The sequence below is a fragment of the Ochotona curzoniae genome, unplaced genomic scaffold, assembly GCF_017591425.1.
Source record: "Ochotona curzoniae isolate NIBS_2020 unplaced genomic scaffold, NIBS_Ocur_1.0 contig_4502, whole genome shotgun sequence".
Classification (NCBI taxonomy): domain Eukaryota; kingdom Metazoa; phylum Chordata; class Mammalia; order Lagomorpha; family Ochotonidae; genus Ochotona; species Ochotona curzoniae.
In genome coordinates, this window is record NW_024466308.1 from 884404 (window position 1) to 911969 (window position 27566).

At 63.4% G+C, this 27566-nt stretch overlaps 5 protein-coding genes across 11 annotated transcripts; 3 read left to right on the forward strand and 2 right to left on the reverse strand.

The window, feature by feature from the left end:
- Positions 1 to 1628: 1628 nt before the first annotated feature.
- Positions 1629 to 26145, reverse strand: RAB3D (RAB3D, member RAS oncogene family). Of its 3 annotated transcripts, none has more exons than XM_040986345.1 (5): positions 25932 to 26145; positions 5904 to 6196; positions 5032 to 5150; positions 4829 to 4953; positions 1629 to 3513 (listed from the first exon to the last, which is right to left on the reverse strand). In XM_040986345.1, the coding sequence occupies exons 2-5, from the start codon at positions 6135 to 6137 to the stop codon at positions 3326 to 3328; spliced, it is 666 nt and encodes a 221-aa protein (XP_040842279.1). In that variant the 5' UTR covers positions 6138 to 6196; positions 25932 to 26145; the 3' UTR covers positions 1629 to 3325. The 3 variants fall into 3 exon arrangements, with proteins under 3 accessions (XP_040842279.1, XP_040842281.1, XP_040842280.1); XM_040986347.1 differs by lacking the exon at positions 25932 to 26145 and adding an exon at positions 8033 to 8132; XM_040986346.1 differs by lacking the exon at positions 25932 to 26145 and adding an exon at positions 7972 to 8132.
- Positions 9143 to 11704, reverse strand: TMEM205 (transmembrane protein 205). Of its 4 annotated transcripts, none has more exons than XM_040986350.1 (4): positions 11616 to 11704; positions 11149 to 11263; positions 10891 to 11054; positions 9143 to 9482 (listed from the first exon to the last, which is right to left on the reverse strand). In XM_040986350.1, exons 2-4 carry the CDS (start codon positions 11246 to 11248, stop codon positions 9177 to 9179), a joined length of 570 nt encoding a protein of 189 aa, XP_040842284.1. In that variant the 5' UTR covers positions 11249 to 11263; positions 11616 to 11704; the 3' UTR covers positions 9143 to 9176. The 4 variants fall into 4 exon arrangements, with proteins under 4 accessions (XP_040842284.1, XP_040842282.1, XP_040842286.1 ...); XM_040986348.1 differs by having other exon boundaries at positions 11597 to 11704; XM_040986352.1 differs by having other exon boundaries at positions 11630 to 11680.
- On the forward strand, positions 12066 to 16437 carry CCDC159 (coiled-coil domain containing 159). The gene is made up of 11 exons (XM_040986343.1): positions 12066 to 12086; positions 13762 to 13795; positions 13969 to 14057; positions 14153 to 14234; positions 14343 to 14538; positions 14954 to 15021; positions 15116 to 15192; positions 15602 to 15717; positions 15803 to 15885; positions 16146 to 16247; positions 16347 to 16437. The coding sequence occupies exons 1-11, from the start codon at positions 12066 to 12068 to the stop codon at positions 16349 to 16351; spliced, it is 873 nt and encodes a 290-aa protein (XP_040842277.1). The 3' UTR covers positions 16352 to 16437.
- On the forward strand, positions 18307 to 22946 carry PLPPR2 (phospholipid phosphatase related 2). 2 transcript variants are annotated; one of them, XM_040986341.1, is made up of 9 exons: positions 18307 to 18494; positions 19076 to 19155; positions 19827 to 20015; positions 20131 to 20266; positions 20696 to 20967; positions 21635 to 21811; positions 22067 to 22189; positions 22429 to 22480; positions 22600 to 22946. In XM_040986341.1, exons 2-9 carry the CDS (start codon positions 19090 to 19092, stop codon positions 22944 to 22946), a joined length of 1362 nt encoding a protein of 453 aa, XP_040842275.1. In that variant the 5' UTR covers positions 18307 to 18494; positions 19076 to 19089. The 2 variants fall into 2 exon arrangements, with proteins under 2 accessions (XP_040842275.1, XP_040842276.1); XM_040986342.1 differs by having other exon boundaries at positions 22067 to 22173; positions 22600 to 22729.
- SWSAP1 (SWIM-type zinc finger 7 associated protein 1) lies at positions 26003 to 27354 on the forward strand. The gene is made up of 2 exons (XM_040986344.1): positions 26003 to 26248; positions 26724 to 27354. The coding sequence occupies exons 1-2, from the start codon at positions 26003 to 26005 to the stop codon at positions 27192 to 27194; spliced, it is 717 nt and encodes a 238-aa protein (XP_040842278.1). The 3' UTR covers positions 27195 to 27354.
- Positions 27355 to 27566: the final 212 nt, after the last annotated feature.

Below are 27566 nucleotides of genomic sequence, written 5' to 3' on the forward strand. Positions count from 1 at the left end.
CGGGCACCGTGGCACAAGCGGCCGCCCTTCGCCTTCCGCGGGCTCCACCACCATCACTCCAGCAGGCCTTGACAGCATGGTGAGAGGGCATCTGGGCTGGGTGCATCCGTACGGGCACCGCCTCAGCTCTGGCCGTTGCGCTCACTTGGGGAGTGAATCAGCAGACAGAAGATCTTCCTCTCTGTCTCTCCCCCTCTCCGTATATCTGAGTTTCCAATGCAAACAATTGTTATTCATTGTTTTAATGATTTCAACAGCCAGGGCTGGACCAGGCTGAGGTCAGTAACTCCAGAACTCCATCCGGGTCACACACCTTGGGGTCAGGGACCCACGGTCCTTGAGCTGTCACCTGCCATCTCCCAGGGTGTGCCCGAGCAGGGAGCCAGAATCGGCAGCACAATCAGAAGTCCTGAACCCAGGGCCTCTGAGTCGCTTTGCCAACTGCCTGCCATGGTCTCTCGGGCACCCAGTCCCCTAGCCCGAGGCCACACGGGTGACCCCAGTCCCAGGCCGTCTCATTAGCATTCACAACACTTCTCTCTTTCTAAGGGTTTTCCAAGCTGCTCGCCAGGAAGCACCGGAAAACCAGAGACCAAATATTTACTTTCTGTCACACAGCAGTTCGCAGCAGAGCTGGGTGTGGCCTGCAGCCCAACAGAAGGAATTGCCAAGGTTCCCCAGCAGGGAGGGGCGGGGCAGGCCAGCTCACCGTGTGGCAGAGGGGGTGCTGCAGGTTAAGCTGCGGCTTGGGGGCGCTACGTCCCCGGGAGGGGGCCGGGCTGGATTCTCCACGGCAGACCCAGCTCTCTGCACATGCGCACTCTGAGGAAGCAGGTGTCAGACTCAGGCTCCTGCCGTGTCACAGGGGACGGGGCGGGAGGAGACCCAGACGGGGCTTCGGGCACCAGCCTGGCCCAGCCCCGGCTGCTGAGGAGTTAATCAGGGATCCTGGTGTATGCAAGGTGGGGACTTTAGCCACTAGGCTACCATGCCGGGCCCTAGAGAGACAGAGATCTTCCTGCTAGAAACACTGAACGCTCCACAGAACTTTCTAGATCCAATGCCATGGCCACAGGCTGTCTCTAGAGTGAAGGCTCCATTGCTCCCCCAGCCGCCCTCTCTTGGCCACTGGCAGGACGTCACCCCCAAAGGCTTTTCCTGGAAGCCCCATTTCACTAATGGAAAGCAAGAACAAATGCATTTGAATGCAGTAGCTTTAATTTACTCTCCCCGCCGCACCCCTGCAATGGCAAGTGCCTTGTCTTCAGAAACGGACTCCAGGGCAGAGGGACCGCGGCAGGGGCAGCAGTGGGCGGCCAGGAGCGCCCGGTGGTGCTGTGTCCCAGACAAGTGCCAACCCCGAGCCAGACGGACTCGTCGCTCCGACACGCAGGGTGAGACGGGCAAGCACAGCCTCAGATACCAACAACAAACACAGAAGCCCCGACGCCGTCCCACCTGGCAGCATCCACAAACCCGCCCCTCACCCAGCAACTGCCTGCAGCAACGGGAGGGAGCCGGCCCCGCCGTGGTCCGCACCGGGGGCCCGCACGCCGTCTGCCCCTACCCAGGGAGGCAGCTTTTGCCCCAGCCTTTGCTTTGATTTCTCTCTGGAACTCCCTCCCCTGCTGCCGGGACCCAGCAGGACCTGGGTCTGGGTTCTGTAAGGACCAGTCAGGTATTAAACCCTCCACCCACCGCCATGACCTTAACAACTTGCCTTACTTGCAAACAAGAATACATTGTCTACATTGCCTGGAGAGGAACCCCAGGGGCTCTCGACGGCAACTTTGTTGAAAAATCCTTGCCCAACAACTCATTCCGGTGAAGCCCAAGGCAGAGCCGACAGGCGCAGCAGCCGGACCTCAGCTCACTGCAACCTCAGGGCCACAGAATTAATCCACAACCGCCCGGCCCCTTCGCAATGAGGAAGTCACTGGACGACACTCTAGTCTAAGGCAGGCTGTCAAACCAGCCCTTGCTCGGCGTGTTCCAAAATGTTCCCTCCAGGGTCCGCGGGTCATCTCATTTGTGGGGATACAGACACTGCAATGTTTGCATCTGGCACCTGTCAGCAGGGCTCCCTAGAAACACACCTGAACCTGAGCCTGACCTTCCCGCGCCCAGAGGCCCCCAGGTGCCCCCCAGGTTCCCCCAGGTGCGGGCTGGCACGCAGGCAGGCCGGCAGGTGGGGGTCGGGTGGATGGAACCCCGCGTGGCTTCAGCCTTAGCCCCATCCCCCAGCGAGGCATAGAGCCACGTCAGGTTACACAACCCCGCCTCCTTGTCTCCCAAGCACGTGTTGCAAGGAACTCCTCCATCCACAGCAGCAGAGAAAGCTGGCAGCAGAGAGTGCGGGCACTCAGGGAGCTTGCTTAACACTGTTCTAGCCGGATGTCAGGTTTGGTAAGATCTTGCCTCAACCCCATCCCCCACGGGCCTGGACATGAAGGGGCAGCGCAGCCTCCTGGCCACTCCGAGGTCAGCCCTTGGCCTGACGACTCCCCAGGCATGCGGACAGCAGGGGCCAGGCAGCTGTCAGCCTGATAGGGCCACGAGGTTCTAGAATTCAGCTCAGGATGGGCGACGCACTGGGTAAGCCAGCAAGTGGTTGTCGGGTCCTCTGGATTCGGGGCAAGCTTGGAAGGCACTTACGGGGGGAGGCCGGGGATCCTGAAGGCAGAGTCGGGGGGAGGGCGGGAAGCTTTCCACCAAAGCAAACAGTGAACCAATACTGATTTCCCAAACGGGCAGGCTGCAGGCCGACAGGGCAGGGGGGCAGCCATCAGGACCAACGTCTGCTTTCTGTCCTGGACCCTTGGGGTCTGAGAGGTGGATGGGAGCTGGACGTGGGGGAGACCTGAGATGCCGCAGCAACCACCCCCCTTTGCAGCACTGACCCGGATGACCTACACACTGCACGATGCCACACCTGGTCTGCCAGTTGCTAAGTGTCAGTCAGTGCCCAGGACGGAGGGCACCGGGAGGCTGGTTGTCATACAAGCAAAGTCTCCTCTGGTGGGCCACTCCAGGAGACCAGCCTGGGCCTGCAAAAGCCACAAGCCCCAGACTGCGCATGTCCCCACGATCCCAGGCTGCGAGGTGGGGCCCCCGGCCCACCCCTCTGCTCCCCAACAAGGGACTGCAACCCTGCACCACGGTGTCCCTGAGGAGACACAGCACGGAGAGCAGTGGACAGGGAGGGGACGGGGTGCACCCTGACTTCAGAGACAGCCCCTGTGGCTCACACCCACTCACAGCCCCCATGAAGGCTAGAGAGGACCCAGCAGGCGCGGGGGCGTGGGGAGGCAGGGACTGACCAAGTCTAGCAGCCGCAGCTGCTGGGCTGCGGGGGCGGCGCGTCCCCCGGGGCGGGGCCCTTCCCGTTGCTGCCCGGGCTGGAGCTGGGCTCCAGGGACTCGGTCATCTTCTCACAGATGACGTCCACCAGGCGCTCGAAGACCTGCTTCACGTTGATGTTCTCCTTGGCGCTGGCCTCGAAAAACTCGAACCCTGGTGGGGATGGGTGGGGAGAGAAAGGCTGTGAAGGCAGCCCTTCACACACACACACACACACACGCACACGCACACGCACACACACACGCACGCACACACACCCCCACACACACCAAGGAGCGGGCCGGGGTAGGGAAGGGGCAGGGCCGCTCTGTGACCCCAGGCATGGCTGCTAAGCCCCGTCCCGTCCCATTCTGCCCTGTTGAGTGCCATGAGAGCTAGGCTCAGTAGCTTCACCTGTGCCGTGGGCAGGAGGGAGGCGCTGCCTGTGGACAGACAGGAGCTGCACAAGCCCTGTTCTAGGGGCCCTAAGACAGTCTGTCTGGAGCCCGGCGCCGTGGCCTAACGGAGCAAGTCCTTGTCTTGCACGCACTGGGATCCCACACAGGCGCCAGTTCTAATCCTGACTGCCCCACTTCCCACCCAGCTCCCTGCCTGTGGCCTGGGAAAGCAGTGGAGGACGGCCCACAGCCTGGGGACCCTGCACCCGCGTGGGAGACCCAGAAGGGGCTCCTGACTCCTGGCTTCAGATCAGCTCAGCTCTGCCCATTGTGGTCACTTGGGGAGTGAACCAGGAATTGGATGATCTTCCTCTCTTTCTTTCTGTAAATCTTTCGAATAAAAATACATAAATTTTTAAAACATACATTAAGATTGATCTATTTATTGCAAGACACTGAAAGAGACAGGAAGGTCTTCCATTTGCTAGTTCGTTCCCGAAAACGGCCGCAGCGGCCAGGGCTGGACCAGGCCCGCTCAGGCACCGGGGCACTCCATCCGGGTCTCCCGTGCAGGCGGCCATGATCCACGGAAACAGGTGCTTGAGACAGGCACAGGTTTGAATCCCAGACGCGCTGCTTCTAACTGTTCCTCCTCATGCCTGCCCTTGGGAGCCAGCCGCGGACGGCCGAGTGCTGCCCCCGGTGCGGGAGACCCCGACAGAGCACCCGGCTCAGCCTGCCCAGTACCCCGAGCCGGGGGGCACTCTGCGGGTGAACCAGGCCACGGGAGAGTTCTCCGTGACATGAAATGGATTCAAATGGATGAAACGGATTAAAAATCAAAAGCGAAACGGGAGGATCTCACACACCCAGTGACTGGTCTAAATCCCAGGCCGGGGCAGCAGGTTGCGTTTTTGGGGTGAATTACCCGACGGAAGCAGACACAGGGCACCCCCCCATGCACATGCTTCCCTGGACAGAGCCCAGAGCCGGGGGGGACTGTGGGGGCACTTGGGGCCTGAACGGGGGGCAGTGGGCAGGTCGGTTCGTTCTGGAAGGCCCAGGGTCCCGTGGCCCAGGCAGGCACTGACCGAGGTCGTCGGCGAGCCTCCTGCCGTCCTCAGCTGCCACTACCCGCTCGTCCTCCAGGTCGCACTTGTTGCCCACCACGATGACCTGGGCATTGTCCCAGGAATAGGTCTTGATCTGTGTGGCCCTGGGGAGGGGTGGGGCCGTGAGCCAGGGCAGAGGGCAGGGGTCAGGGGTCAGGGGCCAGGGGTCAGCAAGCACGTACCAGTCTTGCACGGCGGCAAAGGACTCTTGGTTGGCAATATCATACATGAGCAGGAAGCCCATGGCCCCGCGGTAGTAGGCCGTGGTGATGGTACGGTAACGCTCCTGGCCCGCCGTGTCCTGCAAAAGGGAGGGGTCAGAGGGCGCAGGTGGTCCCGGCCCGTCTGACGTGGGCTTCCCCCGTGCTCCCGGCCCGTCTGACGGGTGAGGCCCCCGTGCTCCCGGCCCATCTGACGGGTGAGGCCCCCGTGGTCCCGGCCCGTCTGACGGGTGAGGCCCCCGTGCTCCCGGCCCATCTGACGGGTGAGGCCCACGTGGTCCCGGCCCGTCTGACGTGGGCTTCCCCGTGCTCCCAGCCCATCTGACGGGTGAGGCCCAAGTGGTCCTGGCCCGTCTGACGGGGAAGCATGGATTCAGCCCTAAGCAGCTCTGTCTAGAGGAAAGCCCCACGACTCTGATCTTGAATGGTTCCAGTGTCAGCAGTAACGGGCCTCTCCGAGATTTGTCTCCGCCAACCATCTTCAGCACCACAGACAGCAGCCACCTGCGTCTGGGGGTGCCTTCCCAGAAAGACGGGGGACGGGAGGAACCCTGGTCAGCAGACCTCCCAGCGTGCAGAGAGGACCCCCAGAGCTGGAGTCGGGTCCCAGCTCCGCTTGTAACTCCAGCTCCCTGCTACGCACACCCCGGGCGCACCCCCAATGGCTCAAGGCCCTGGGTTCCTGCCTCCCCAGGGGAGACCGGCAGCAGTTCCAGGTTCTCGGCTTCCACGGGGCCCAGTTACCGTGGATGTTTGGGAAAGCGATACCCCAGACAGCACCCCCCAACCCTGCACTCTCACCCCGTCAACCTCAACCCTCGCCACAGATTCACCCAGATCTGCAGTTTGATCCTCTTGTCGTTGCGGTAGATGGTCTTGACTTTGAAGTCGATGCCCACGGTGCTGACGAAGGCGGGGGTGAAGGAGTCGTCGGCGTAGCGGAACAGGAAGGACGTCTTGCCCACGCTGCTGTTGCCGATCAGCAACAACTTGAACATGTAGTCGAAGTTCTGGTCGGCCGCGTCCCGGGCGCCCGCGGAGGAGGGGCCGTCTCCAGCAGAAGCCATGCTGCCAGGAGCCCCAGGATGGCGTGCTCAGAGGTCTTCCCGAGGGAGAGGCTGCAGCCCTGAGGAGGGGAACCAAGACAACAGGCTTCAATTCCCGCCTGCCGACTCAGGCCGGGTGCAGGGCCCAGCTCTGCCACGTGCGGATGCCCTGGAAGCCGGGCACATGATGGGGGTCGGAAGCTGCTACCTGCCGGGCAGGTGGCTTGGCTGGGAGTCCAGAATGAGTTTCTTTATTCACTCAACAAACATTTGTCCGGGGGGCCAGACACTAGTCTTGGCAAGCACACAGGTGTGGGGATGAGGCAGGAAAAGCCGGTGGGGCGAGGCTGTGTTCATTCCAGGGGAAGCGGGTTCTTGTTCGTAACAATTAGGGGGTACACAGTGGGTGCTCCATAAATGCAGCTGCTGTTGGCACATTTGTAAAAGGCCCAGGGCAAGACGTCCTTCCCGCCATAAGGCCCAGAGGCCCAGCAAGGAGTTTCAGATGCAAAACCAATGGGAGGGAGAGAGGGAGGGGGCTGGTGGAGGGGGTGAAAAACCACAGTCTGGGACACCCCGATCCCCCATCCAGGCTGCTCTGCTTCCAACCCAGCTCCCTACGGATGCGCCAGAGCTGGCTGGAGAACTTGGGGACCAGTGTGGGAAGCCTGGCCTGAGTCCCCGGCTCGTGGCTTCTGACTGGCCCAGCCGCCCTGGGGAGAGTGAAGTGACGGATGGGAAAAAAAAAAATCCCTCTGGATTTATTGGAAAGGCAGATGTACAGAAGCAGAGAGGGAAAAAACAATGCATGCCCAGGCCAAGGGCGTGCGACGGGCCCCCACGTGTCTCCTCCTCAGGTGCCCACTGTGGCTGAGGACTTTGCCCCCAGGAGAGCAGCTGGTGTAGGCCAGGTGCCAGCTGTCTAGAGCCCCCTCCGCCCCCAACGCGGCCTGCGTGCTGACCTTGGTACTTGTTCATCTACGGGGGTGTCTGCCCTGCCCTTCCCCTAGCCCAGCCAAGCCCCTGCCCTCACCCCTGACACTGTGCGGAAGCCCTTCCAAGCCCCCAGGTAGCCCCTGACAGGTGGGTCCCGCCACTTCCTATTTGCCAAAGAGGCTGGGCCTGCCTCAATGCAGGAGCCAAGACTGACTCAGCCCTGCCCAGCCCAAGGAGGCAGGACAGTCCTCCGGTCCAGGCAGGCATCCCAGCCACCTCTACCCACTCCACCCGCAACACCAAAACATCATGACCGCCCCGCACCGGCTCCTGGTCTCCCCACGTTCCGGGACAGACCCCACACCACCACGGCCAGCCTCCCTGACACTCCTGGGTTCCACGCAGTTCGGCTGGCCATTCAAGGACACGCCCCGCCCGTGGAGCTTTAGTTCATTTTAAACTGGGACCCAAGCGGCCCCACCCCAGGTTCCGGGAGAACGAGTTTGCAGGAGGGGCAGGCAGGAAGCCACGTAGGACCGGGCTTCCCTCCCAACCCCCATCCCCAGCTGACAGCGCTAGCCAGCTAGGGCCCACCTGTCCACAGCCCCCACCTCCTCTCCGCCAGGCCTTCCAGCCGGCCCGCAGACACCAGGCAGAACCAGGTGAGCCTGTCCCGGGTGAGCGGGAAGCAGCGGCGGGGCTTGGCTCTGGCCCTGCCCTATGCATCGCCGCGCTGCATTTAGGACCCCACCGCCATATGGTCCTGCTCTGCGAGCGCCCAGCTGGGCTCTCCGCCCGCCCGCGCCCCATTCGCGCTCCCTGCTGAGCCCAGAAGGGGTGGGGGCGAAGGCAGAGCAACCCCCACCCACCCCCGCCACCTTTGTTCCCCAGGACTCCCCACTCCCTCCTGCGTCTGCACCTGCTGGCGGTAAGCGCAAGGACCGACCAGGGCGCGCGCCCTCCGGGGTGGGGCAGGTCACCTGGGGCCTTGGGGTGCCGCCCCCACAGGGTCTTCCGGTCCCAAACGCTGCTGCAAGCCTGGGCCGTCCCTGGCCGAGACCCCGCTCCCGCCGCCGCCTCCGCAGCCGCCCGCAGCCACCCGGATCCCAGGCCCGGCTCCGCCCGGACAGGGGAGGACGGGGCGCGGCCGAGCTCGGGGCGGAGCGTTGGAGAAAAGCAAGTAGGAGGGGCGAACGGCTGCAGGAGTGTAAGGAGTGTGGGGGTACACTTGGAAAAATTTCGTGGAAAAGAAAATGGAACTAAAAGGTGAGCTGTTTGGGTGCAAAAATGGTTCAACACTGGCTCAGCGCAGCAGCCTAGTGGCTAAAGTCCTCATATTGCGTCTTGCACGCGCCAAAATCCCATAAGGGCATGGGTTCCCTATCCCAGGGTCCCAGTATGGGATCCCAGTGCATGCAATGTGAGGACTTTAGCCACTAGGCTGCCATGCTGGACTCCAGTCAGGGGTTCTAACCATCCCAAGTTTGGCTGCCCTATCCACTTAAGCAACTTCTACACCTCTCTGAGCTTGCATGGCCTTTTGGGAGCCGCACACATCCTCCGTGGGAAGCCAAGCGGACTGAGACCAAGCCTGTGGGCTAGCAAGGGCTGAGGGAGGGGAGTTCCCAGGTCAGCCACCAACCAATGTGCTTGTCTCCACGGCCACGTGGAGGTGGGCCAGGGGGGCGTGGGCTGCAGCGTCAGCATGGTGACGCAGGTACTTAAAGACATCCCCACCCAGGTTCGAGTCTCGGCTGCTCCACTTCCCATCCAGCTCCCTGCCTGTGGCCTGGGAAAGCAGTGGAGGACGGCCCACAGCCTTGGGACCCTGCACCCGCGTGGGAGACCTGGAGGAGGCTCCTGGCTTCTGGCTTTGGATCAGCTCAGCTCCGGTCGTGGCAGCCTTTTGGGGAATGAAACCAGTGGGCGGAAGATCTTTCTGCCTCTGCTTTTCTCTTTAAATCTGCCGTTCCCATAAAAATAAATCTTTAATAAAAAGGAAAAGGAGTGGGGAAACTGAGGCACTGGTGCCTCCCTCCGCCCCCTCCCCAACCCCCGGCCTCTCCCACAGGGGACGGACACAGTAGCCGTCATTTCCAACATGGCATTTATTGACACGCAGGGCTAGATGCTGCGCAGACCGAGGGCCAGCCCCACGAGGCACAGCCCGTTGCTCACGAGACAGCCCAGGTTACACAGGGACGACATTCCGTGATAGCGGAAGAAATTCTGACGCACAGCTTTGTACTTGGGGTCCTTGTCCCGCAGCTGGCGGTAGAGGTCGGGGCCCTGCAGGCTGCCCGCCACCTCCCCGCCCAGGCCACGCTCCTTCTCCACCGCATGCATGACCCGCATGGCGGCCGTGGTGCGGGGCTCCAGCCACAGCGCGTTGGTGGCAGCCAGGAACAGGCTGAGCAGCAGCAGACACAGCTAGTGGCAGGGAGGGTGGGGAAGGTTGGAGAACATGAGCTAGACCTAGGCCAGGTGGGGGTCAGGCCAGCCCCCTCATCCTCCAAGGACAGAAGACCCCAAGTTAATGGCTCCCATTGCCCCTCCCTCATTGCCCCCAAACACAGGCAGGACAGCTTTCATTGGTCTCCAGGGAGTGGAATGGGAATGGCAGGTTCTAGTTCGTTACCCATCATGCCCTGCTGTTACCCATCATGCCCTGCTGTTACCCATCATGCCCTCCTGATACCCATTGTCCCTTCCTGTTACCCATCACCCCTCCTGTTACCCATCACCCCTCCTGTTACCCATCATGCCCTGTTTTACCCATCATGCCCTGCTGTTACCCATCATGCCCTGCTGTTACCCATTGTCCCTTCCTGTTACCCATCACCCCTCCTGTTACCCATCACCCCTCCTGTTACCCAACATGCCCTGCTGTTACCCTGCTGTTACCCATCATGCCCTGTTTTACCCATCATGCCCTCCTGATACCCATTGTCCCTTCCTGTTACCCATCACCCCCTCCTGTTACCCATCATGCCCTGTTTTACCCATCATGCCCTGCTGTTACCGATCGCCCTTCTGTTACCCATCATGCCCTCCTGTTACCCATTGCCCCTTCCTGTTACCCATCACCCCCTCCTGTTACCCATCATGCCCTGTTTTACCCATCATGCCCTGCTGTTACCCATCGCCCCTTCCTGTTACCCATCACCCCCTCCTGTTACCCATTGTCCCTTCCTGTTACCCATCACCCCTCCTGTTACCCATCATGCCCTGTTGTTACCCATCACCCCTCCTGTTACCCATCATGCCCTGCTGTTACCCATCACCCCCATCCTGTTACCCATCATGCCCTGCTGTTACCCATCGCCCCTTCCTGTTACCCATTGCCCCTCCTGTTACCCATCATGCCTTCCTATCTCTGGGAGTAAATTCTTCCACACTCTGCAATCAGACCTCACCTGCCCACAACCATCACAGGGGCACACGGAGAAACCAGAGACCCAGAGTGGTCCCTCAGCTTGGGGCTAGGGAAGCAGACTGAATTTGGGGGATGGGAGGGCTGGAGGGAATGACATGCTCCCAGTTGGGCTGGTTTTGTAATACAAGCTGGGGTCAGGGCCCCGGCCTTGCTGAGTCACCACATGCTGGCTGCAGGCCCAACTGGGGGGTGGGGGGCGATGCCAAGGGGGAGTAACAGCCTGTGCCGACACTTGGGGTGATGGGCAGGGCTGTGCACAGCTCGAAGGGCCACAAGGCCCCGTTCTGACTTCACAGGGAAAGGTGGCAGCACCCCCAGCACCCCCATGCCAGGCCCCGTCTTAGGCTCTTCTTGGGAAGGTGTGAAGCAAACGCAGGTGCTTTTGGGGTGCGCCCCGCCTACCTTGCTGGTCTCCCAGAAGGTGAGCTGCTCCCAGGCTCGCAGGGGAGCAACCACGCAGAGGTTGAGGAATGCACAGCCCACGGAGATGTGAAAGTAGTAGGGGAAGAGTTTGCTCTGCACCTGGCCGAACGTGTGCCGGGGGAGGGCTCGGAAGAGCAGGAAGCCTTGGGGAGCAAGCGTGTGTGAGCGAGGGAACAGGGGTTGCCGCCTCGGGGCCCCCTCCTGCCCTCTCCGGGACAGCCCAGAAGGGTCCCTTACCCGAGGCGAAGGTGACCCACATCTGCATGCCCCAGACGCCGGACAGTGCCAGCAGGTGGATCACCTTCAGCAGGCCACCGGGGTCCCCAGCTTCCTCCATGGTTGTCGGCTAGCTCTGAGAAGGCAGCACGGGGCTGGTTCAGAACCTGACCTCGCCCTATGGCCTCTAGAACCCTGTTTCTTCAGTGCAGACTAAGGTCAAGGCCAGTCCAGCAGATCAAGCAGCGTTCAGAATTTGGGGTGAGGGGTGGGGTAAGGAGGGTAGAACAGGCCTGGGACCCCCCCACACAAGCCCCTCTCACCCCGAATTATGCTGCAAACACAACTCTAAAACTTAGACCATTCCCCCCACGTTCTGGCAGCCACCGCCCCCCACCCCGTCACCGTCCCACGAGCCTCGGGAGACCCCCAGCCCCCCAACCGCTTCTCGATCAATCCCTGACCCCACCGATGGGAAGCCGCAGCACCCGCAATCCGAAACCTCAGAGCGGCCCGACCGGCCCAGTCCGGGACCCGACTCCTGCGCACCCCGAACCTTCTCCGTGCCCTCCCCTCCCGGGCGTCACCGCCCCCAAACCCAGAGCTGCTCCCGCCTCCCGGCTGAGCCCCTCCACCAATCGAATCGTGGATCTGCCGCTGCCAGTCCCGCCCTCCGAGCTGTGGACTAATAGACTTGCAGAACCCGGGCCCGGAGTCCCGCCCCCCAGGGGGGTTTCATCCAATTGCACTGCGGCGGCTTCAGAGCGGGCGGAAGCGGGAAGCGCCGAGGAGGTTGGGCGACGCGCGGCGAGGGGGCGGGGCTCAGCGGCCACGCCCCTCTCTGTGACTCCGCCTCCCCGTCCGCGCGCCCTGCAGGACGGTGGCTCCCCGGGATCAAACCGGAGCGTCACAGCCGCGGACTGGCTTCGCGGTCCCTGATGGGAGAGCATGAACAGGTGGTGGGGGGTGGGTGCAGGGGCAGGAGATCGGGAACCCGAGCGGACGGGGCGTGCAAGCACGGCCACGCCCTCGTTGCTGGAGAATTCTCCGGGAGGAAGCCGGGGCGGAGTGGGATGGGATAGGGACCAGCAGTGCACCTGCTGGAGGTGGGCGCTCCTTGGGAGCAAAGCCAGAGTTCGGGAGACAGAGAGATCTTGCATCCCGCTAGTTCACTCCCCAAGTGCCCACAGTGGCCGGAGCTGAGCTGATCCGAAGCCAGGAGCCAGGAGCCTCTTCCGGGTCTCCCAACGGGTGCAGGGTCCCAAGGCTTTGGGCCGTCCTCCACTGCTTTCCCAGGCCACAGGCAGGAAGCTGGGTGGGAAGTGGAGCTACCGGGATTAGAACCGGCGCCCCTAGGGGATGCACGCACAAGGCCGGGCCCTGAGTTTTGAAAGGGTGTGTAGGCAGATAAAAACTGAAAGAAGGACAGGAGGCAGAGGGCACCAAAAGTTCTAGGTTTGGCGCCCGTCACATGGAAGCGCATCCCAGAGGTCTTGGTGGGAGGGTGTCAGCGTGGGAGAGAGGGCTGACGGCCGTCCCCACCCGACTTCACAGCGACCCTCTTCTGGCCGGCCTACCCCTCGACCCTGACTGCCCCTTGCCCTGCTGCTTCTCATCTCCCTCGCCCTCCAACTCGTGTCTGCCTGTGAACGGAAAGTGTGACAAGCACTGGGGTTCGTGGAGGGCTGGCGCTCCACGCGGGGGCTTGGGGGAGGAGGGCGACCGGGGTCCAACAAGGCAGGCATCTCCCCCTTGCCCTGCTGCCCAGGCTCCGCCTCGGACAAGGCACTGGACTGCACCGCCCGCTGGCCCAGGACCCCAGAGCAAGAGACTGCGGCACCGCCTGCTCCCGACGACCTTGAGAAGGACCAGGGGTGGAGGCTGCCGTGGGGTCTGGGGCCTGCGCCGTTTGGGGCCGCCCCTTTTCCCTCCCAAGACTCACAGAAGGGACGCTGTCATGAACATGAACTCTTAAGGAAACAACACAACAAGGTCGCTGGCAGCGGGGAGGGGGCATGGAGTGGAGGGGCTGCAGGGAGGGGATGCAGGGACAAGGGGGAGCTGCCTGGAGCCCGCTGGTTTCAGCACCTAGAACAGCGCCCCGGCAGGTGCCATGCTTGGTGTCTGGTGTCTGTGGGTGGGTTGTGGGGCAGGTGCCATGCTTGGTGTCTGGTGAGGTGTCTGTGGGTTGTGGGGCAGGTGCCATGCTTGGTGAGTGTCTGGTGAGGTGCCTGTGGGTTGTGGGGCAGGTGCCATGCTTGGTGAGTGTCTGGTGAGGTGCCTGTGGGTTGTGGGGCAGGTGCCATGCTTGGTGAGTGTCTGGTGAGTGTCTGTGGGTTGTGGGGCAGGTGCCATGCTTGGTGAGTGTCTGGTGAGGACGTGCTTGTGGGGTTGTGCTGTGTGCATCTGTCCCCCGCCTTCCCCGGCTTGAAGGAGCAGCGCCATTATGGAGGGAGCAAGAACACGCCACGAGGACGCACCTGTCACGGGGAGGGAGAGGGTGCGTGTGACCGTGCCTACAGGAGCTTTGCCTGCACTCACGAGTTGGAACGCTCAGCGTCAGGAGGCACAGAGTGAGGGTGGACAGAGGAGGCAGCCCAACTCTCCTCTTGTGTCTCCCCCTCTCTTCCCTAGAAGGCCTTAGAGACCAGCTCTTGCAAAGTGAAAGGTGAGACTCCTTGGTCCCCAGACAAGGCCATGCGGGGACACCTGCCGTGGCCACACACACACCCCTGCCCCAGCCTGAGCCGCCCTGCCTCCTCACCCCACACACCATGACCCCGAATCGGACGCTCCCAGCCCCCACCCCCAGGCCAGCTCAGCTTTCTCCTCTTGCCACAGTCAAGTCTGCAGCTATGATCGCTGACAGTCAGAAGTTCCTGCGTTGTGAGCTGGAGTCGCTGAAAAGCCAGCTGCAGGCCCAGACCAAGGTGAACCCAGTCGCTCGCACCTTCTGGTCACAGGCCCCGCTGCCCCCTGGCTGCCCCCTGAGGTTCAGTCCCCCTGTCTCCCTGCATCCCCCCAGGCCTTTGAGTTCCTCAACCATTCAGTGACCATGTTGGAGAAAGAGAGCTGCCTACAGCAGATCAAGATTCAGCAACTGGAGGGTAAGGCCAAGGTTGACAGGCTCCAGGTTTGGGCTTGCAGATCAAGGTCAGGGCCAGGATCAGGTACGCTGGACTTGGGGTTCAAACTGGGGCATCACCTCTCTGCAGAAATGCTGAACCCCGCCTGTCGCCAGGGAGAGAAGGAGGGTCCTCAGTGGGGCGTGGAGCAGGGACGGCAGGAGTTGTACGGGGCGCTGGCGCAAGGTCTGCAGGGCCTGCAGAAGACCCTGCGAGACAACGAGGAGGTCCAGCGGGCCCGCACCACCCGCTGCCTGCAGCTCCTGGCCCAGGAGATCCGAGACAGGTGGGTGAGGGAGGGAGACCCAGGGAGGACAGGGGAGCCCCGGGGGGGGGGGAGGTCAGAGTCTGCAAGGCTTGAAGAACGGAGGCTGGAGTTTGGGGTGGCAGGGGAGGATGCTGGCTTCAGGGAGACCACACGGCTAAGAGAGGAGGCAGCTGGAAGTGGGGCGGGGAAGGAGGCCAGGGGAAAGTCGCAGCGTGGGAGGGAAGATCCCAGGAGGTAGGGAGTTGGAGGCTGAGGGTGGGGTAGGGGCCAGGAGGAGGGGACAGGACCAGGGTGGGGGCTGGCAGAGGGAAGAAAGGGCAGGTGCATGGGGGCGGGGCCAGAGTCTGGGGGAGGGGAGGGAGGGAGAGGTGGGGGAGGGGCTGGCCACCTGAGCTGGGCCGGGAAGGAGGGTCACTTTAGACCGTCCCCTCAGCAAGAAGTTCCTGTGGGAGGAGCTGGAGCTGGTGAGAGAGGAGGTGACTTTTATCTATCAGAAGCTCCGTGAGTGTGGGGCTGGGGGGAGCCTGGGGGTGGAGGGCGGGGTTCCTCCTTCACCACCACCCCGCCCCCAGGAACCCCCTCCTCCCCCACACAGAGGCCCAGGAGGACGAGATCTCCGAGAACCTGGCCAACATCCAGAAGATGCAGAAGACCCAGGTGAAATGTCGAAAGGTGAGTTTGTGGGGTGGGTGGGGTGGGGGCGTGCTGGGCCAGGCTGGGGATGGGGGTGGGGGGCGTGCTGGGCTGGGCTGGGAGGCCAGGCTGGGAGTGGGGAGTGTGGGGGCGTGCTGGGGATGGGGGGTGGGGGAGTGCTGGGCTGGGGTGGGAGGCCAGGCTGGGGATGGAGGGTATGGGGCCAGGCTGGGGATGGGCAGTGTGGGGGTGTGCTGGGCTGGGTCTCAGCTTTCCCATCTGCCTAACTGGCACACACAGGAACATGGAGGAACCCTGGTCGGGGTACCAGCTGCCCTGGGATGCTTTCATTTTGTAGGAGAGTCTCCCTCCCCCCCTCGTCACCCCAGAGTGCACGTCTGTCCCCTGCCCCCACTGCCCGTGCCCATGCCCTCCCCCTCTCCCTCAGGTCCTGACCAAGATGAAACAGCAAGGGTATGAGGCACTGGCCTGGAATGAGAGCGACGAGGCCCCGGGAGGCGGCGGCTGGAAAGATGACCTGCAGAAGGAGCTGAGCGATATATGGTGACTGACCCTGACCTTGAGAACACCCCCGCTGCCCCCCCCGCCCGGCAGGGGAGCCTCCCCCACCTCTGACTTCTCCCCGCAGGTCTGCCGTGCACGGGCTGCAGAACTCCGTGGACGGCTTCACCATGTCCACGGGGGCCCGCCCCGTGGCCTCCAGCCTCCGGGGTGAGGGGCGCGAGCTGAGCAGGCGGAGGTTGGGCAGTGGGGTGAACTGTCCCACACTGGTCAGGCAAGGTCTCAGGGTCCATGGTGGGGTGCCATTCATTGGGCCCGACTGAAGGAACTCCTGGGGGGTCGGCTTGTGATGAAGCATCAGTGCCGGTTCCAGGATGGGGGAGGACCCACAGTGGGAGATGATGTAGGGTCCGTCAGTACTGGACTCCGCACTGGGGTCCCCTCCATCCCCCTCCCCCCTCCCCCCACAGGCCACAAAGGACACAGGTGCCTGAGCCCGCAGCTACCTTCCTGGGATTCGGATTCGGATTCTGAACAACAGCCTTTCAACAACAGGCGGTCCTTCCCACCCGGTGCGGGGGTCCCCCAGCCCCCTCCCTGGGGGCAGGGGAAGAGGAAGGCCACCCCACCCCACCCCAGCTTTTAGCTTCATTTTCTGTCTCTCTCTGCAGCCTGAGCAGCTGGGACTGCTTGCCTCCTGAAGACCCCCCTCACCCCCTGCAGAGCGAGAAAAAATAAACTAGCAACTAAGGAGATCCTCCCTGACCCCCGACTCCCCCAAACTGTCCCCTGGCCTTATCCCAGCGTTGGGGACCCCAGGGGACAGCACGAAAATCAGAGGAACCGGTTGCACAGGCTCATCCACACGGCCAGCCTTGCAGCCTCCATTTTCCATTGGGTTTGCAGGCAAGCTGGTCTGCTGCACTACTGCCCGGATGGGGGGACAGTGAGGCCCAGGGTCCAGCTCAGATGTCCCGCCCCACATGCTAATAGACGCGCTGAGGCCCCGCCCCTCGCTGCCACAGAGTCTGCGCAGTGCCGCCGGGGGTCCCCCCCTCCCCAACACCTGCTCAGGCCAGCAGCATCTCCGTCGCCGGGGGACCAGGGGGACCGTCCGTCCGCCCCGCCTGTGCTGCCAGGGGAGGGGACGGGTGGTCACCGAGGGGGACGGGAAGGGGGTGTGGGGGAGGGGGGTGAACGGGCAGCGACGACCACCGCGACAGCCATCCAGACCCGGTGAGGGGAAGGGCTTGGGGGTGTGGGATGTGGGGGTGCCCCTCCTGCCCCCCCACCTCCGGATCTGTCAGTCCAGGAGCCTCTGGGTCCCTGGAGACCCAGCAGTCCTGAGGGGGAGGGGAGGGGGAGGGAGGGGGAGGGGAGGCAGCGCCCAGGGGCTGGGGGAGGGGGAGAGAGAGAGTGTGTGTGTGTGTGTGTGTGTCTCTACTCTGTAGGTGGTTGTGTAACTGCCGTGTGTCCAGAGCGGCTAGGGCTGGTATTCACTGTGTGTGTGTGTGACAGGCCGCGAGTCCCCATACACTGGCTACCGTGTGTGTGTGTGTGTGTGTGTGTGTGTGTGTGTGTGTGTGTGAGAGAGAGAGAGAGAGACAGGCCGCGGGTCCCCATACACTGGCCACCGTGTGTGTGTGTGACTGTGTGACTGTGTGTGTGAGACTGTGTGTGTGTGAGACTGTGTGACTGTGTGTGTGAGACTGTGTGACTGTGTGTGACTGTGTGTGTGTGACTGTGTGTGTGTGAGACTGTGTGTGTGACTGTGTGTGTGTGACTGTGTGTGTGACTGTGTGTGTGAGACTGTGTGACTGTGTGTGTGTGACTGTGTGTGTGACCATGTGTGTGTGACTGTGTGTGTGAAGGCACAGGCCCCCATGTGTGACTGTGTGTGTGACTGTGTGTGTGTGACTGTGTGTGTGAGGGCACAGGCCCCCATGTGTGACTGTGTGTGTGACTGTGTGTGTGTGACTGTGTGTGTGACTGTGTGTGTATGACTGTGTGTGTGTGACTGTGTGTGTATGACTGTGTGTGTGACTGTGTGTGTGTGACTGTGTGTGTGACTGTGTGTGACTGTGTGTGAGTCTCTGTGTGTGTGTGACTGTGTGTGTGTGACTGTGTGTGTATGACTGTGTGTGACTGTGTGTGTGTGTGACTGTGTGTGTGTGACTGTGTGTGTGTGCTCGTGGCTCGTGACTGTCTCCAGGTGGCCACAGGCGTGTGTGTCTCCTACTGGCCGTTGTCTGTGTGTGTGCCCTGGGTGTGCAAGCAGCAGTGCGGTTTCTCTTGTCTGCGTGTGTGTGGCTGTGTCACCCACCGCCTCCTTCTGGGGGTGTGACCCCGTGGCCTGCTCTGTGAACCCCCCTATTGTGTGTGCCAGGACCCTTCCGGGGGGCAGGAAGCCCCGACTCCCCCCAGGGTGCTGGTGGTGTGGGGTGAGGGCTTCAGTGGGGGCTCCCGGGTGGGGGTGGGGCAGCCGTGTTTGATCTGTGTGGGTGACAGGCCGCTTGCACAGCATGCCGTGTGTGTGTGTGTGTGTGTGTGTGTGTGTGTGTTGGGAGGGGGGCTAGAGGATGCTGGGGATCCCTGGTGATCAACACCCCCCCATGTGACACTGCAGAGCCAGCCTCCTGGATGGGGCCCTGGGTCCCAAGAGCCCACCCATGCCTTCCCCAGCCTCGGCTTCCACATCTGTGCAATGGGGGTGACCGTCTCCGCCCGGCTGGCCATCCGGAGGGGCTGTGAGCACCAGGGTGGCGTGGGAGTGGCCGTGGCGGTGGCAGCCTATGGGAAGCCCTAAGGGATTTTCACGGGTGAGAAGGGGCGTGACTCAGTTGGCTCCCCCGAGTCCCGCGGTCGGGGCGGGGGGGGGGGGGGGAGAACCGGAAGCCGGAACGGCTGGCAGGAGGGGGCGGAGGGGAGAGTGACAGCTGGGCAGAGGGAGGGCCTGGCCATCAGCCCACCACCAGCACCGCGCAGACCTTGGGGACAGAGCCACAGAGCGGGGTGGGGGACTGTGGGAGCCACGGGGAGAGGGGGCTCAGGGCAGGGGAACCGCTAAGGGAAGAAACACTCACAGAAGTCTCAGGGGGTGAGATGGGACCCCCGCCCCCCTGGAAGCTGGAGGAATCAGCCTGAGGCCTAGCTGGGAGGAGGGTATCCCTGTGGAAGGACTAGAGGCAGAGACTGTTCTAGAATCTACCCTGGGAGGGCTCTGTGCTGCCCAAGGGCAGAGTAGGGGGCCAGTGAGGCGGGGGCAGGACCTGGGTGGTGGAGGCGTGGCCAGAGCCTCCAGGGGGCGTGGCCAGAAGTGGGGGTGGGGTGCAGGGTGGGCATGGGGTGCCAGGAGCTAGGGGCTGAGTTCCCACTAAACCCGAACCGGGCTTCTCTGCAGGCCGGGCCTTCACCATGGCTGGAGGGAGACCTCTCCTGAAACGAAGCTTCTCCATCATCCCCTGCTTTGTCTTTGTGGAGGTGAGCACCCCACCCTCACCCCCACCTGCGTCCCGCTCCCTAAGCCCTTCCGGCCTCCGCGTCCTCACCCATAAAACGGACATAACCTAGAGCCCCTCTCTGCTCGCTGCCCCACGCGGGAGGCGCCGGTCCCGTGGCGGCTCAACGTATTTTTCTCTTCGTTTTATTTGCATCAAGTTTGTTGTTTATTTCATTGCCACGCAAAGCCCGGCCTGGCACAAACAGACCGCCCATCGCACTTCACGCGTGCGGCCATTCAAGAGTCTAGCCTGACGAATCCAATTTCTCGAAAATCATCTTGGATTTTCAACAGCCGCCACCAGGGGTAGTCCCTTCCCACTGCCTGCAGGTTGGCAAAAGAGCTGCAAGTACCAAGACTCCTGGACATGAACTTTTGTTTTTTGCCTGCTTAGTTCTGGCCACAATGTATTTCCCTAACAGTCCAAGCTAGCTGAACAGACAGTAGAGGCTCGTCCCCCTCCCCATCCCCTCCCCGTCTCCTCCTGTCCCCCCTTCCCGTCTCCCCCTCTGTCTCCTCCTGTCCCCCCTTCCCGTCTCCCCCTCTGTCTCCTCCTGTCTCCCCTCTGTCCCCCCTCCCCATCTCCTCGGCTGGCTGCTCTCACATCTCTCTCTCCCTCTCTCTGTCTCTCCCCGCCGCTGCCCCGGGCCAGTCAGTGCTGCTGGGTGTGGTGGTCCTGCTGGCTTACCGCCTGGAATTCACGGACACCTTCCCGGTGCACACGCAGGGCTTTTTCTGCTATGACAGCACCTACGCCAAGCCTTACCCGGGGCCCGAGGCAGCCAGCCGCGCGCCCCCAGCCCTCATCTACGCCCTCGTCACAGCTGGGCCCACCCTCACGGTCAGACATGAGGGGTGGCATGGTGGGTGGGTGGGTGTGGGGGGTAAAGGGGGCTGGCCCAGAGCTGGGCTTGAAGGCCAGGGAGACCCCACCGTGGTGTCTGCTCCCCGCCCAGATCCTGCTGGGGGAGCTGGCCCGGGCCTTCTTCCCGGCTCCCCCCTCCGCCAGCCCCATCATCGGAGAGAGCACGATTGTGTCTGCGGCCTGCTGTCGCTTCAGCCCCCCACTCCGAAGGCTGGTTCGCTTCCTGGGTGAGGCTTGGGCTCTCATGGCCCTTGGGCAGAGGCATGCTGGGGGCGGCGGGGGCACACAGCAAAGGGCCTTGGGCTCTGGGACAGAGAGAAGCGATGCCAGGCTGCTTTAAATGAGCTCAGCCATCGCGGGGTCCGTGGGTGGAGAGGACACTCGTGGTGGGGGCCTGGAGAGGGGTACCTGGCTTAGCAGCGCTCCCAAGAGCAGAGCGACGGATTGGACGCAGCTCAGGCTGCCAGGAGGTGCTGGGCAGGGTCAATCGGGGTTTTAGGGTCCTAGTCAAAGGCTGTATGCGCCGAGGAGGGTATCTGGAGGATGTTGGCCCGGGGGGATGAGTTCCAGAGGCTGTTTTAGGGTGGCGGGCAGTCACAGGTAGAAACGGGGTGAACCTCCACCAACCCCTCATTGCGGTCCCCGCCCACCCCCAGGGGTCTATTCCTTTGGCCTCTTCACCACGACCATCTTTGCCAACGCGGGCCAGGTGGTGACGGGCAACCCCACGCCGCACTTCCTGTCCGTTTGCCGCCCCAACTACACGGCCCTCGGCTGCCTGCCGCCCTCGCCAGACAAGCCCGGGCCTGACCGCTTCGTCACGGACCAGGGCGCCTGTGCTGGGAGCCCCAGCCTCGTGGCCGCCGCACGCCGCGCCTTCCCGTGCAAGGACTCCGCTCTCTGTGCCTACGCGGTCACCTACACGGCGGTGAGCTGGGGCCCCGGGGGGATGGCTGGGTGGGATGGTGGGATGGGGGATGGCTGCATGGGGTCATGGGATGGGGGATGACTGGGTGGGATGGTGGGATGGGGGATGGTGGGATGGTGGGATGGGGGATGGCTACATGGGGTCCTGGGATAGGGGACGGCTGGTTGGGGTCATGGGATGGGGGATGGCTGGGTGGGATGGTGGGATGGGGGATGGTGGGATGGGGGATGGCTGCATGGGGTCATGGGATGGGGGACAGCTGGTTGGGGTCATGGGATGGGGGATGGCTGGTTGGGATGGTGGGATGGTGGGATGGTGGATGGCTGCATGGGGTCGTGGGATGGGGGACGGCTGGTTGGGTCATGGGATGGGGGGATGGGGGATGGCTGCATGGGGTCGTGAGATGGGGGATGGGTGGTTGGGTCATGGGATGGGGGATGGCTGGGTGGGATGGTGGGATGGGGGATGGCTGCATGGGGTCGTGGGATGGGGGATGGCTGGGTGGGATGGGGGATGGCTGCTTGGGGTCGTGGGATGGGGGACGGCTGGTTGGGGTCGTGGCGTGTTGAGCCGGAGGCCACGCGTCCCCCACACCCCCAGTGATGCCTGACCTGACCGCCTCGAGGGGTTCTTGGGTCTCACCCTCCCCTTCCTCCCGGCTCCCCAGATGTACATAACTTTGGTGTTCCGCGTGAAGGGCTCCCGTCTGGTGAAGCCCTCTCTCTGCCTGGCGCTCCTTTGCCCTGCCTTCCTGGTGGGCGTGGTCCGTGTGGCCGAGTACCGCAACCACTGGTCCGACGTGCTGGCCGGCTTCCTGACCGGGGCGGCCATCGCCACCTTTCTGGTGAGTCCGTCCCCTAAGCCCCTCACATGCCCGTGTGACCCACCAGGAGCCCGGTACCGCAAAGGTCATGTCACCAAAGAACTGCGAAACCACCATCATGGTCCAAATGTCAAAACAAAGCTAGCGCAAGCCCTGCAGCCTCACTTCTTTGAAAAGTAGGGATGGCTGTAAGGACCCCCACAGGGGGCCAGCTTCGGGCTTCAGCATGGGTCCTCAATCCGCCCCCCTGCTCCCCCACCCACCTCTCTGTCCCAGGTAACATGCGTGGTGCACAACTTCCAGAACCGGCCCCCCTCAGGCCGAAGGCTCTCCCCCTGGGAAGATCTCAGCCAAGCCCCCACCATGGACAGCCCCCTCGAAAAGTTAAGTGTGGCCCAGGTAAGGGGGGCCGGGGGCTGCTCCCGGCTGGAGAGGGTGGTGGGTGGTGGAGGGGTGGCGGTCCAGGTAAGGCAAAGGGGGCCTCTCAGTGGTGGGGTTGGGGAGCTGTGCACCTGCTGAGCCCTGCCCGGGGGGGCTCTGGGTCCTGCCCGGGGGGCTGCGGGTCCTGCCCGGGGGGCTGCGGACTGCGGCCGGGGCTCTGGGATCCTCTAGCCCCGCCCTCTGCCTCTTGATCTCAGGAACCCGAGACCTGCAGACCGCATCCGACACCGGCGCGGCTCACCCCATCCAGTGAGTATGGGGGAGACTTGGAGGGTGTGGAGGGACTTCCGGTGGCGCCTCCCTGTCTCCCCAAACCAGGCTCCTGCCATGCTAAGACCTCTCCAACCCCCCACCTTTTCTTCGTTTAGAGCCGCAGAACTGCGCCCTCCGTGGCCACCTGATTCCGAGCTGCGTGTCCTCCAGGGCCCCGGCCATGTGCTCGTCGCCCCGTGTGCCCCGTCCTCGCCTGAGGTCTGAGCCGACGCCCCTGCCGCTGCCCCTGCCCCTGCCCGCGCCCACCACCCCCAGCCAGGGCCCTTCGCCTTCCTCCCCAGGTCCTGGGGGGCCGGGCGGGGGCGGGGGGCGCGGCCGGAAGCTGCTGCTCCCCACGCCCCTGCTCCGGGACCTGTACACCCTGGGCGGACTGTACCCGTCCCCTTTCCACCGGGACGACTTCAGCCCTTACCTCTTCGCCAGCCGGGACCACCTGCTGTGAAGTCTCTCAGCTCCCCCCACACCCCGCCATGCCCGCCTCTGCCCTTCCCACAAACCCCGCCACGCCATGTGTGTGCGTGAGCTGCCGTGTCCTTGGACTCCCTCCCTCCAGGCCCCGAACCAGCCAGGCCCACAGGTACAAAGATGGTGGGAAGGATGCTGGGGAGGTGAGGGGTGACTGCGCAGGGCTTCTGCCTGGCCCTGGGGCCTCCCCTGGGACCAAGCGCAAGGTAGAGCCCTCCTCCTAAGGGTTGCCCTTGGAAGGGCCAGTGCCTGAGCTGCGTGGGCGTTAGGGCAGCCCATGCAATTCTAACCAGGACTGCCCCAGCCACTGCGAGCAGACCTGCCTGAACTCCCCAGGCGAGAGAGGGCGATGGAACAGCCGGTGGGTGGGTATGAGTCCAGTCTCTGGGGAACCGCCCATGTCTACACGTGTGCCCGGGAGGCTGGGGGCCGCAGGGCTATCCTCCTTGGTCGCTGGTCCCCTTCCCCTCCCCCACAAGCAGGGTGGCCAGCTGGAGGGCGCAGCGGGGAGGGGACAGGCTCCCCACCCCTTCTGAGTCCCCCCCACACTCCCTACTTAAAGCAGGGCTTGCCCCAGTCCCAATGTTTTGGGGTTTCAGGGTGCTGTGTCTCCCAGCCTGCCCATTCCCAGGTCACCCCCACCCCAGAACCGTTCTGATACTTCACAGGGCTGTGAGAAAGTTCTTTCCCCCACTGGAGCTCACACCTCCCCCCCTCACGGCTCCCTGCCCCCTCCACCCTGTACCTCAGCCTGCTGCACAGGTGCCATCACGGTGGGCGGGGGGCAAGGTAGGACAAAGAGGTGGCCCTGCCCCTCCCCCTGCAGCCCAAGGTGGTGGGCAGCAGACACTGCCCCGCCCCCACCACTTTGCCTGCCTTCCCCCCATGTTTAATAAAGACCTGTTTGTAACACAAGCCGCCTGCACTCCCCCCGGGGGTCCTGGGTCTGGGTGGCTGGGCTGAATGAGGGCCAGCGAGGAGGCAGCGACTGTGGGCACTTCCTGGCGCTCTCTCTCTCTCTCTCTCTCTCTCTCTCTCGTATTCAGCTACGATTCAGACACCCCACCAGCACCAAGGCGCGCAGGCATGACGCACAGGACAGCGGTCATTCACTCATTCATTCCTCAAACGGGATGGCGCCTCTCTTGGGTGCCAGATCGTCTCCACGCCCACAGGCTGCTGGGGGGCACCACCACGCACTGGGTGGCAGAGAGGCCCCAGAAGGTGTGGTGTTTGGGGAGCACCCTCATCTCACACAGAAGGCAGGGTGAAGGCTCTCACTGGGGTCTCCCTTGTAAGGCCCCAGTCTCATTCGAGACGTGCTCCTCTCTCGACCCAAGGCCCCCTCAAGGATGCCACCTCCCTACACCAACACCCTGACGGGTTCAGACTGCAACTGTTGGGGCTGGCGCAGAAGGCTAACCCTCCATCCTGTGGTACCAGGACCCCATGTGGGCGTCGGTTTGTATCCCTGCAGCTCCACTTCCCACCCAGCTTCCTGCCTGTGGCCTGGGAAAGCAGCCAAGGACAGCCCAAAGCAACATGTCACAAGATCTTTCAAAGACTGAAAGATTCTGAGTTCTGAATCTCAGCCTCAAGGATTTAGGCAAAAGGGATGTCTGATAGGTTGGATATTGACAAGGATGAAAATGACGGGACAGCGGTCCAATGGGGGACCAAGGGTTTCCACCGTAAAGAAGGGAGTTGGGGAAGCAATGGGAAGGCAGAGGTGCAGATGTCCGGCTGGGGGCAGCGAGGTCCGTTACGGGTAAAGGGAACAGCAGGTGCCAAGACCCCAAGTCAAGACAGCACCTGCGTGGTCCACCGAGTGACAGCGAGTGGGAGGGGGTGGAGGACGAGCAGGGCAGGGGAGAGGCTGGGGTTGGTGGTGTGGCACACACGCCTGGCTGGAGCCCCCCAGGCCATTTGGGGTGGTCCCTTGGGGCCTGCCGCTGCTCCTGCCGGTCAGCACCGCGGACAGCGCCTGATGCAGCCCCAGGTGGGTGCTGTCCGGGGTGCTGGCGTCCATGGCACCCTAAGAAGCCGTGTTCTGAGGGCCTGGTCCCCCGCCCCGCCCCGCAGCCGAAGGGACCGACTGCAGCCCAGGCCTTGGTCCCCACAAGTTCACAGTCACCACGAGGCTGCTGTGACACACACTGCGGTGCTGGCATCCCCACCGGGGCACCCTGTCGCCCGCGTGGGAGGCCCAGATGGACTTTCTGGCTCCTGGCTTCAGCCTGGCCCAGTCTCCCCTCCCGTCCTTGGCATGTATGGGGTGGGGGGCGCGGGAGGGAAGGGGAGGCAGGCGTGACTGCGGATGGGAGCTAGCTGGCTTGGTTTTCTCCTCGGGTGTGTCTCAAATGTCACCAAGGCTAGCACAGGAAGCACTCTGTGAGCATCGCATGTGGGGGGCAGGCGGGCGCCCCGTGCCCAGTGGGCAGGGCTGGGAGTGCGCCTTGCGGGGTGCGGCGGTGCTGGGCACGCAGCGTGTGCGTGCAAGGTGGAAGGGAGGGGAACGGACACGGGATGCTTGAGGAGACCGTGGGAGCCCCCGTCTGCCAGCCAGCGGCCGGCGTGGGTGCACAGGGACGCGGGGGAGCTGTTTCCTGGGCCCCAGGAGGAGACAGAAAGCCCTGGAGATCAATCCTCTCCTGCTCCCCCCGATTTCGCCGACGCGTCTCCAGGCAACCGCATCCCTCGGCGGTTGCCAGGACAACGCAGGCCTCGAGCGGCAGCTCCGGGCGGAAGTCGGGGTGGGGGGTGGGCCCAGAGCCGCCGCTCCCGCTCACTCCCTCCTCTCCTTGATATGCATGTATTTTAATTTATTTATTCTTGATTTTCGAGAACCTGTGTGGGCTCCGGCTAAGGGGCGCCGGAAGTGAATCAGACAAACGCCCGTTTCTTCCGACGCCGGCTCCTAGTCAGGGCAGGAACTAGCATGTTGACGGACAGCCCGACTCACCAATGAGAGGCGTCCCTCGGGGCGGGAGTTGGTGCCCGCGCGCTCCCCGATTGGCTACAAGTCGGCGGCGAATGGCGGCCGCGCTGAGGCGAGTGCTCAGCCGTCGTCCCGAGGCCGCGCCGGGGCAGGAGGCCGCGCCCGGGCCGCCCGTGCTGCTGCTCGGCGCCGCCGGCTCCGGGAAGACGGCGCTGCTCTTCGCCGCGGCCCTGGAGGCGGCGGGAGACGGCCGCGGCCACGTCCTCTTCCTGACAAGACGGCCGCTGCAGAGCCTGCCGCGCGGCATCACGGGAGCGGCCCGCGAGCCCTGGCGGCTCCAGGTAACCGCGTGGGGGCGGGACCCGTCGCGCCGGCCGGCCAATCGCGGCAGGACTCGGGTGCCGGCCGACCAATCGCGGCAGGATTCACGTGGACTGACAGGGACCGTGACCCATGGTGGGGGAAAGTGGGGGAGGACGGGCCGGAAGCCACCGCGAGGGAGGGCGGGAGTTTTGTGAAGATTGACTGCGGCTATGCCCAATGAGACGGAGACTTACGAGGATTGACTGAGACATGATCCTATCATTGGGCCGAGTGGGGTTAGAGGCGGGATCACGTGGGGACAGCCGCTGCTCCAGGGTGGCAGCTGACTTGAGAATTCTGGTGGGAGGTCTTTCGTGGGAAGATGTCCCTGAACATTTGTTCACTTAAAAAAGGAAAACAAGTTTCCCCCGACTAGCCAGGACACTGCGCCCGCCCGCACAACACTGAATTGAACCCGCTAAACCCACTTATTTATTTTTTTTTACCTTCTAGAAAATTCGCTTCCAGTATCCCTCCTCCACTCAGGAGCTGCTGTGGCTCCTGTGCTCGGCCCACGAAGGCCGGGGACCTGCCCCGTCCCTCTTGCTCCTGGACGGCCTGGAGGAGTACCTGGCCGAAGACCCCGGCACCCAGGAAGCCGCCCACCTGGCCGCCCTGCTCCTGGACGCGGCCGCCCACTTCGGCCGGCGGCTGGGACCCGGCCGGGAGTGTGGGCTGGCCGTGGCCCTGCAGACCCCGGAGGAAGGGGACGGCACGGATGGCCTGCAGCTGGCCGTGCTGCAGCGCTACCTCCCCGCCCAGTGCTGGCTGCAGCCCCAGGCCGCGGGCCCCGGGCGGGAGCCCAGCTGCCTGCGAGCCTGCCTGGACCCGGGGGCGCCGGGGCCCCGCTCCGAGTGGACAGTGACATTTGGAGAGGATGGCGAGATGACGGTCACCCCCTGGTGCGGCTCGATCCAGCCTTGACCCTCGTGCCCCGCGGCCGGGTCACTCACCCTGGGATGTGTTCAACGCGAGCATAGGACGTTTCTTCTCGTATTGTGACCTGTGGCAGCCAGGCCTCCCTGGGTCTAAATAAAAACCATTTCCTGCAGCCGGAGCTGACGTGCGTCTCCTCTGCTGGGCAACTGCACCCCAGCGTGTCCGTCCGACAGCTCGAGACAGGCTTTATTATTGGGAGCAGAGAAGAATCAGCTAGAAGCTCGTGCGAGTGTTCTTCAGCCTTCCGTGGGCCTGGCTCAGGTCACGCGACTGGCCAACAGGACTGGAGAAGGCAGTCTCCATTTGTGGCTCAGCTTTGTAAAGTGGCTCATGGGATGAGGAGAGACAGTAGGTGGG

What these genes read in the sequence shown, in the direction of transcription:
- RAB3D (XM_040986345.1), bottom strand. Translation starts at nt 6,137, where the DNA reads ATGGCTTCTGCTGGAGACGGCCCCTCCTCCGCGGGCGCCCGGGACGCG. An exon ending in GGATCAAACTGCAGATCTGG is followed by an intron (nt 5,151 to 5,903) that starts GTGAATCTGTGG and finishes TCCCTTTTGCAG; the next exon opens with GACACGGCGGGCCAGGAGCG. An exon ending in GAGGCTCGCCGACGACCTCG is followed by an intron (nt 3,514 to 4,828) that starts GTCAGTGCCTGC and finishes CATCCCCACCAG; the next exon opens with GGTTCGAGTTTTTCGAGGCC.
- PLPPR2 (XM_040986341.1), top strand. Translation starts at nt 19,090, where the DNA reads ATGGCTGGAGGGAGACCTCTCCTGAAACGAAGCTTCTCCATCATCCCC. An exon ending in CCTGCTTTGTCTTTGTGGAG is followed by an intron (nt 19,156 to 19,826) that starts GTGAGCACCCCA and finishes GCCCCGGGCCAG; the next exon opens with TCAGTGCTGCTGGGTGTGGT. An exon ending in AAGGCTGGTTCGCTTCCTGG is followed by an intron (nt 20,267 to 20,695) that starts GTGAGGCTTGGG and finishes GCCCACCCCCAG; the next exon opens with GGGTCTATTCCTTTGGCCTC.
- CCDC159 (XM_040986343.1), top strand. Translation starts at nt 12,066, where the DNA reads ATGGGAGAGCATGAACAGGTG. An exon ending in TGGGAGAGCATGAACAGGTG is followed by an intron (nt 12,087 to 13,761) that starts GTGGGGGGTGGG and finishes TCTCTTCCCTAG; the next exon opens with AAGGCCTTAGAGACCAGCTC. An exon ending in CCCAGGTGAAATGTCGAAAG is followed by an intron (nt 15,193 to 15,601) that starts GTGAGTTTGTGG and finishes CCTCTCCCTCAG; the next exon opens with GTCCTGACCAAGATGAAACA.
- SWSAP1 (XM_040986344.1), top strand. Translation starts at nt 26,003, where the DNA reads ATGGCGGCCGCGCTGAGGCGAGTGCTCAGCCGTCGTCCCGAGGCCGCG. An exon ending in GCGAGCCCTGGCGGCTCCAG is followed by an intron (nt 26,249 to 26,723) that starts GTAACCGCGTGG and finishes TTTACCTTCTAG; the next exon opens with AAAATTCGCTTCCAGTATCC.
- TMEM205 (XM_040986350.1), bottom strand. Translation starts at nt 11,248, where the DNA reads ATGGAGGAAGCTGGGGACCCCGGTGGCCTGCTGAAGGTGATCCACCTG. An exon ending in GTGGGTCACCTTCGCCTCGG is followed by an intron (nt 11,055 to 11,148) that starts GTAAGGGACCCT and finishes TTGCTCCCCAAG; the next exon opens with GCTTCCTGCTCTTCCGAGCC. An exon ending in CCTTCTGGGAGACCAGCAAG is followed by an intron (nt 9,483 to 10,890) that starts GTAGGCGGGGCG and finishes CCCTGCCACTAG; the next exon opens with CTGTGTCTGCTGCTGCTCAG.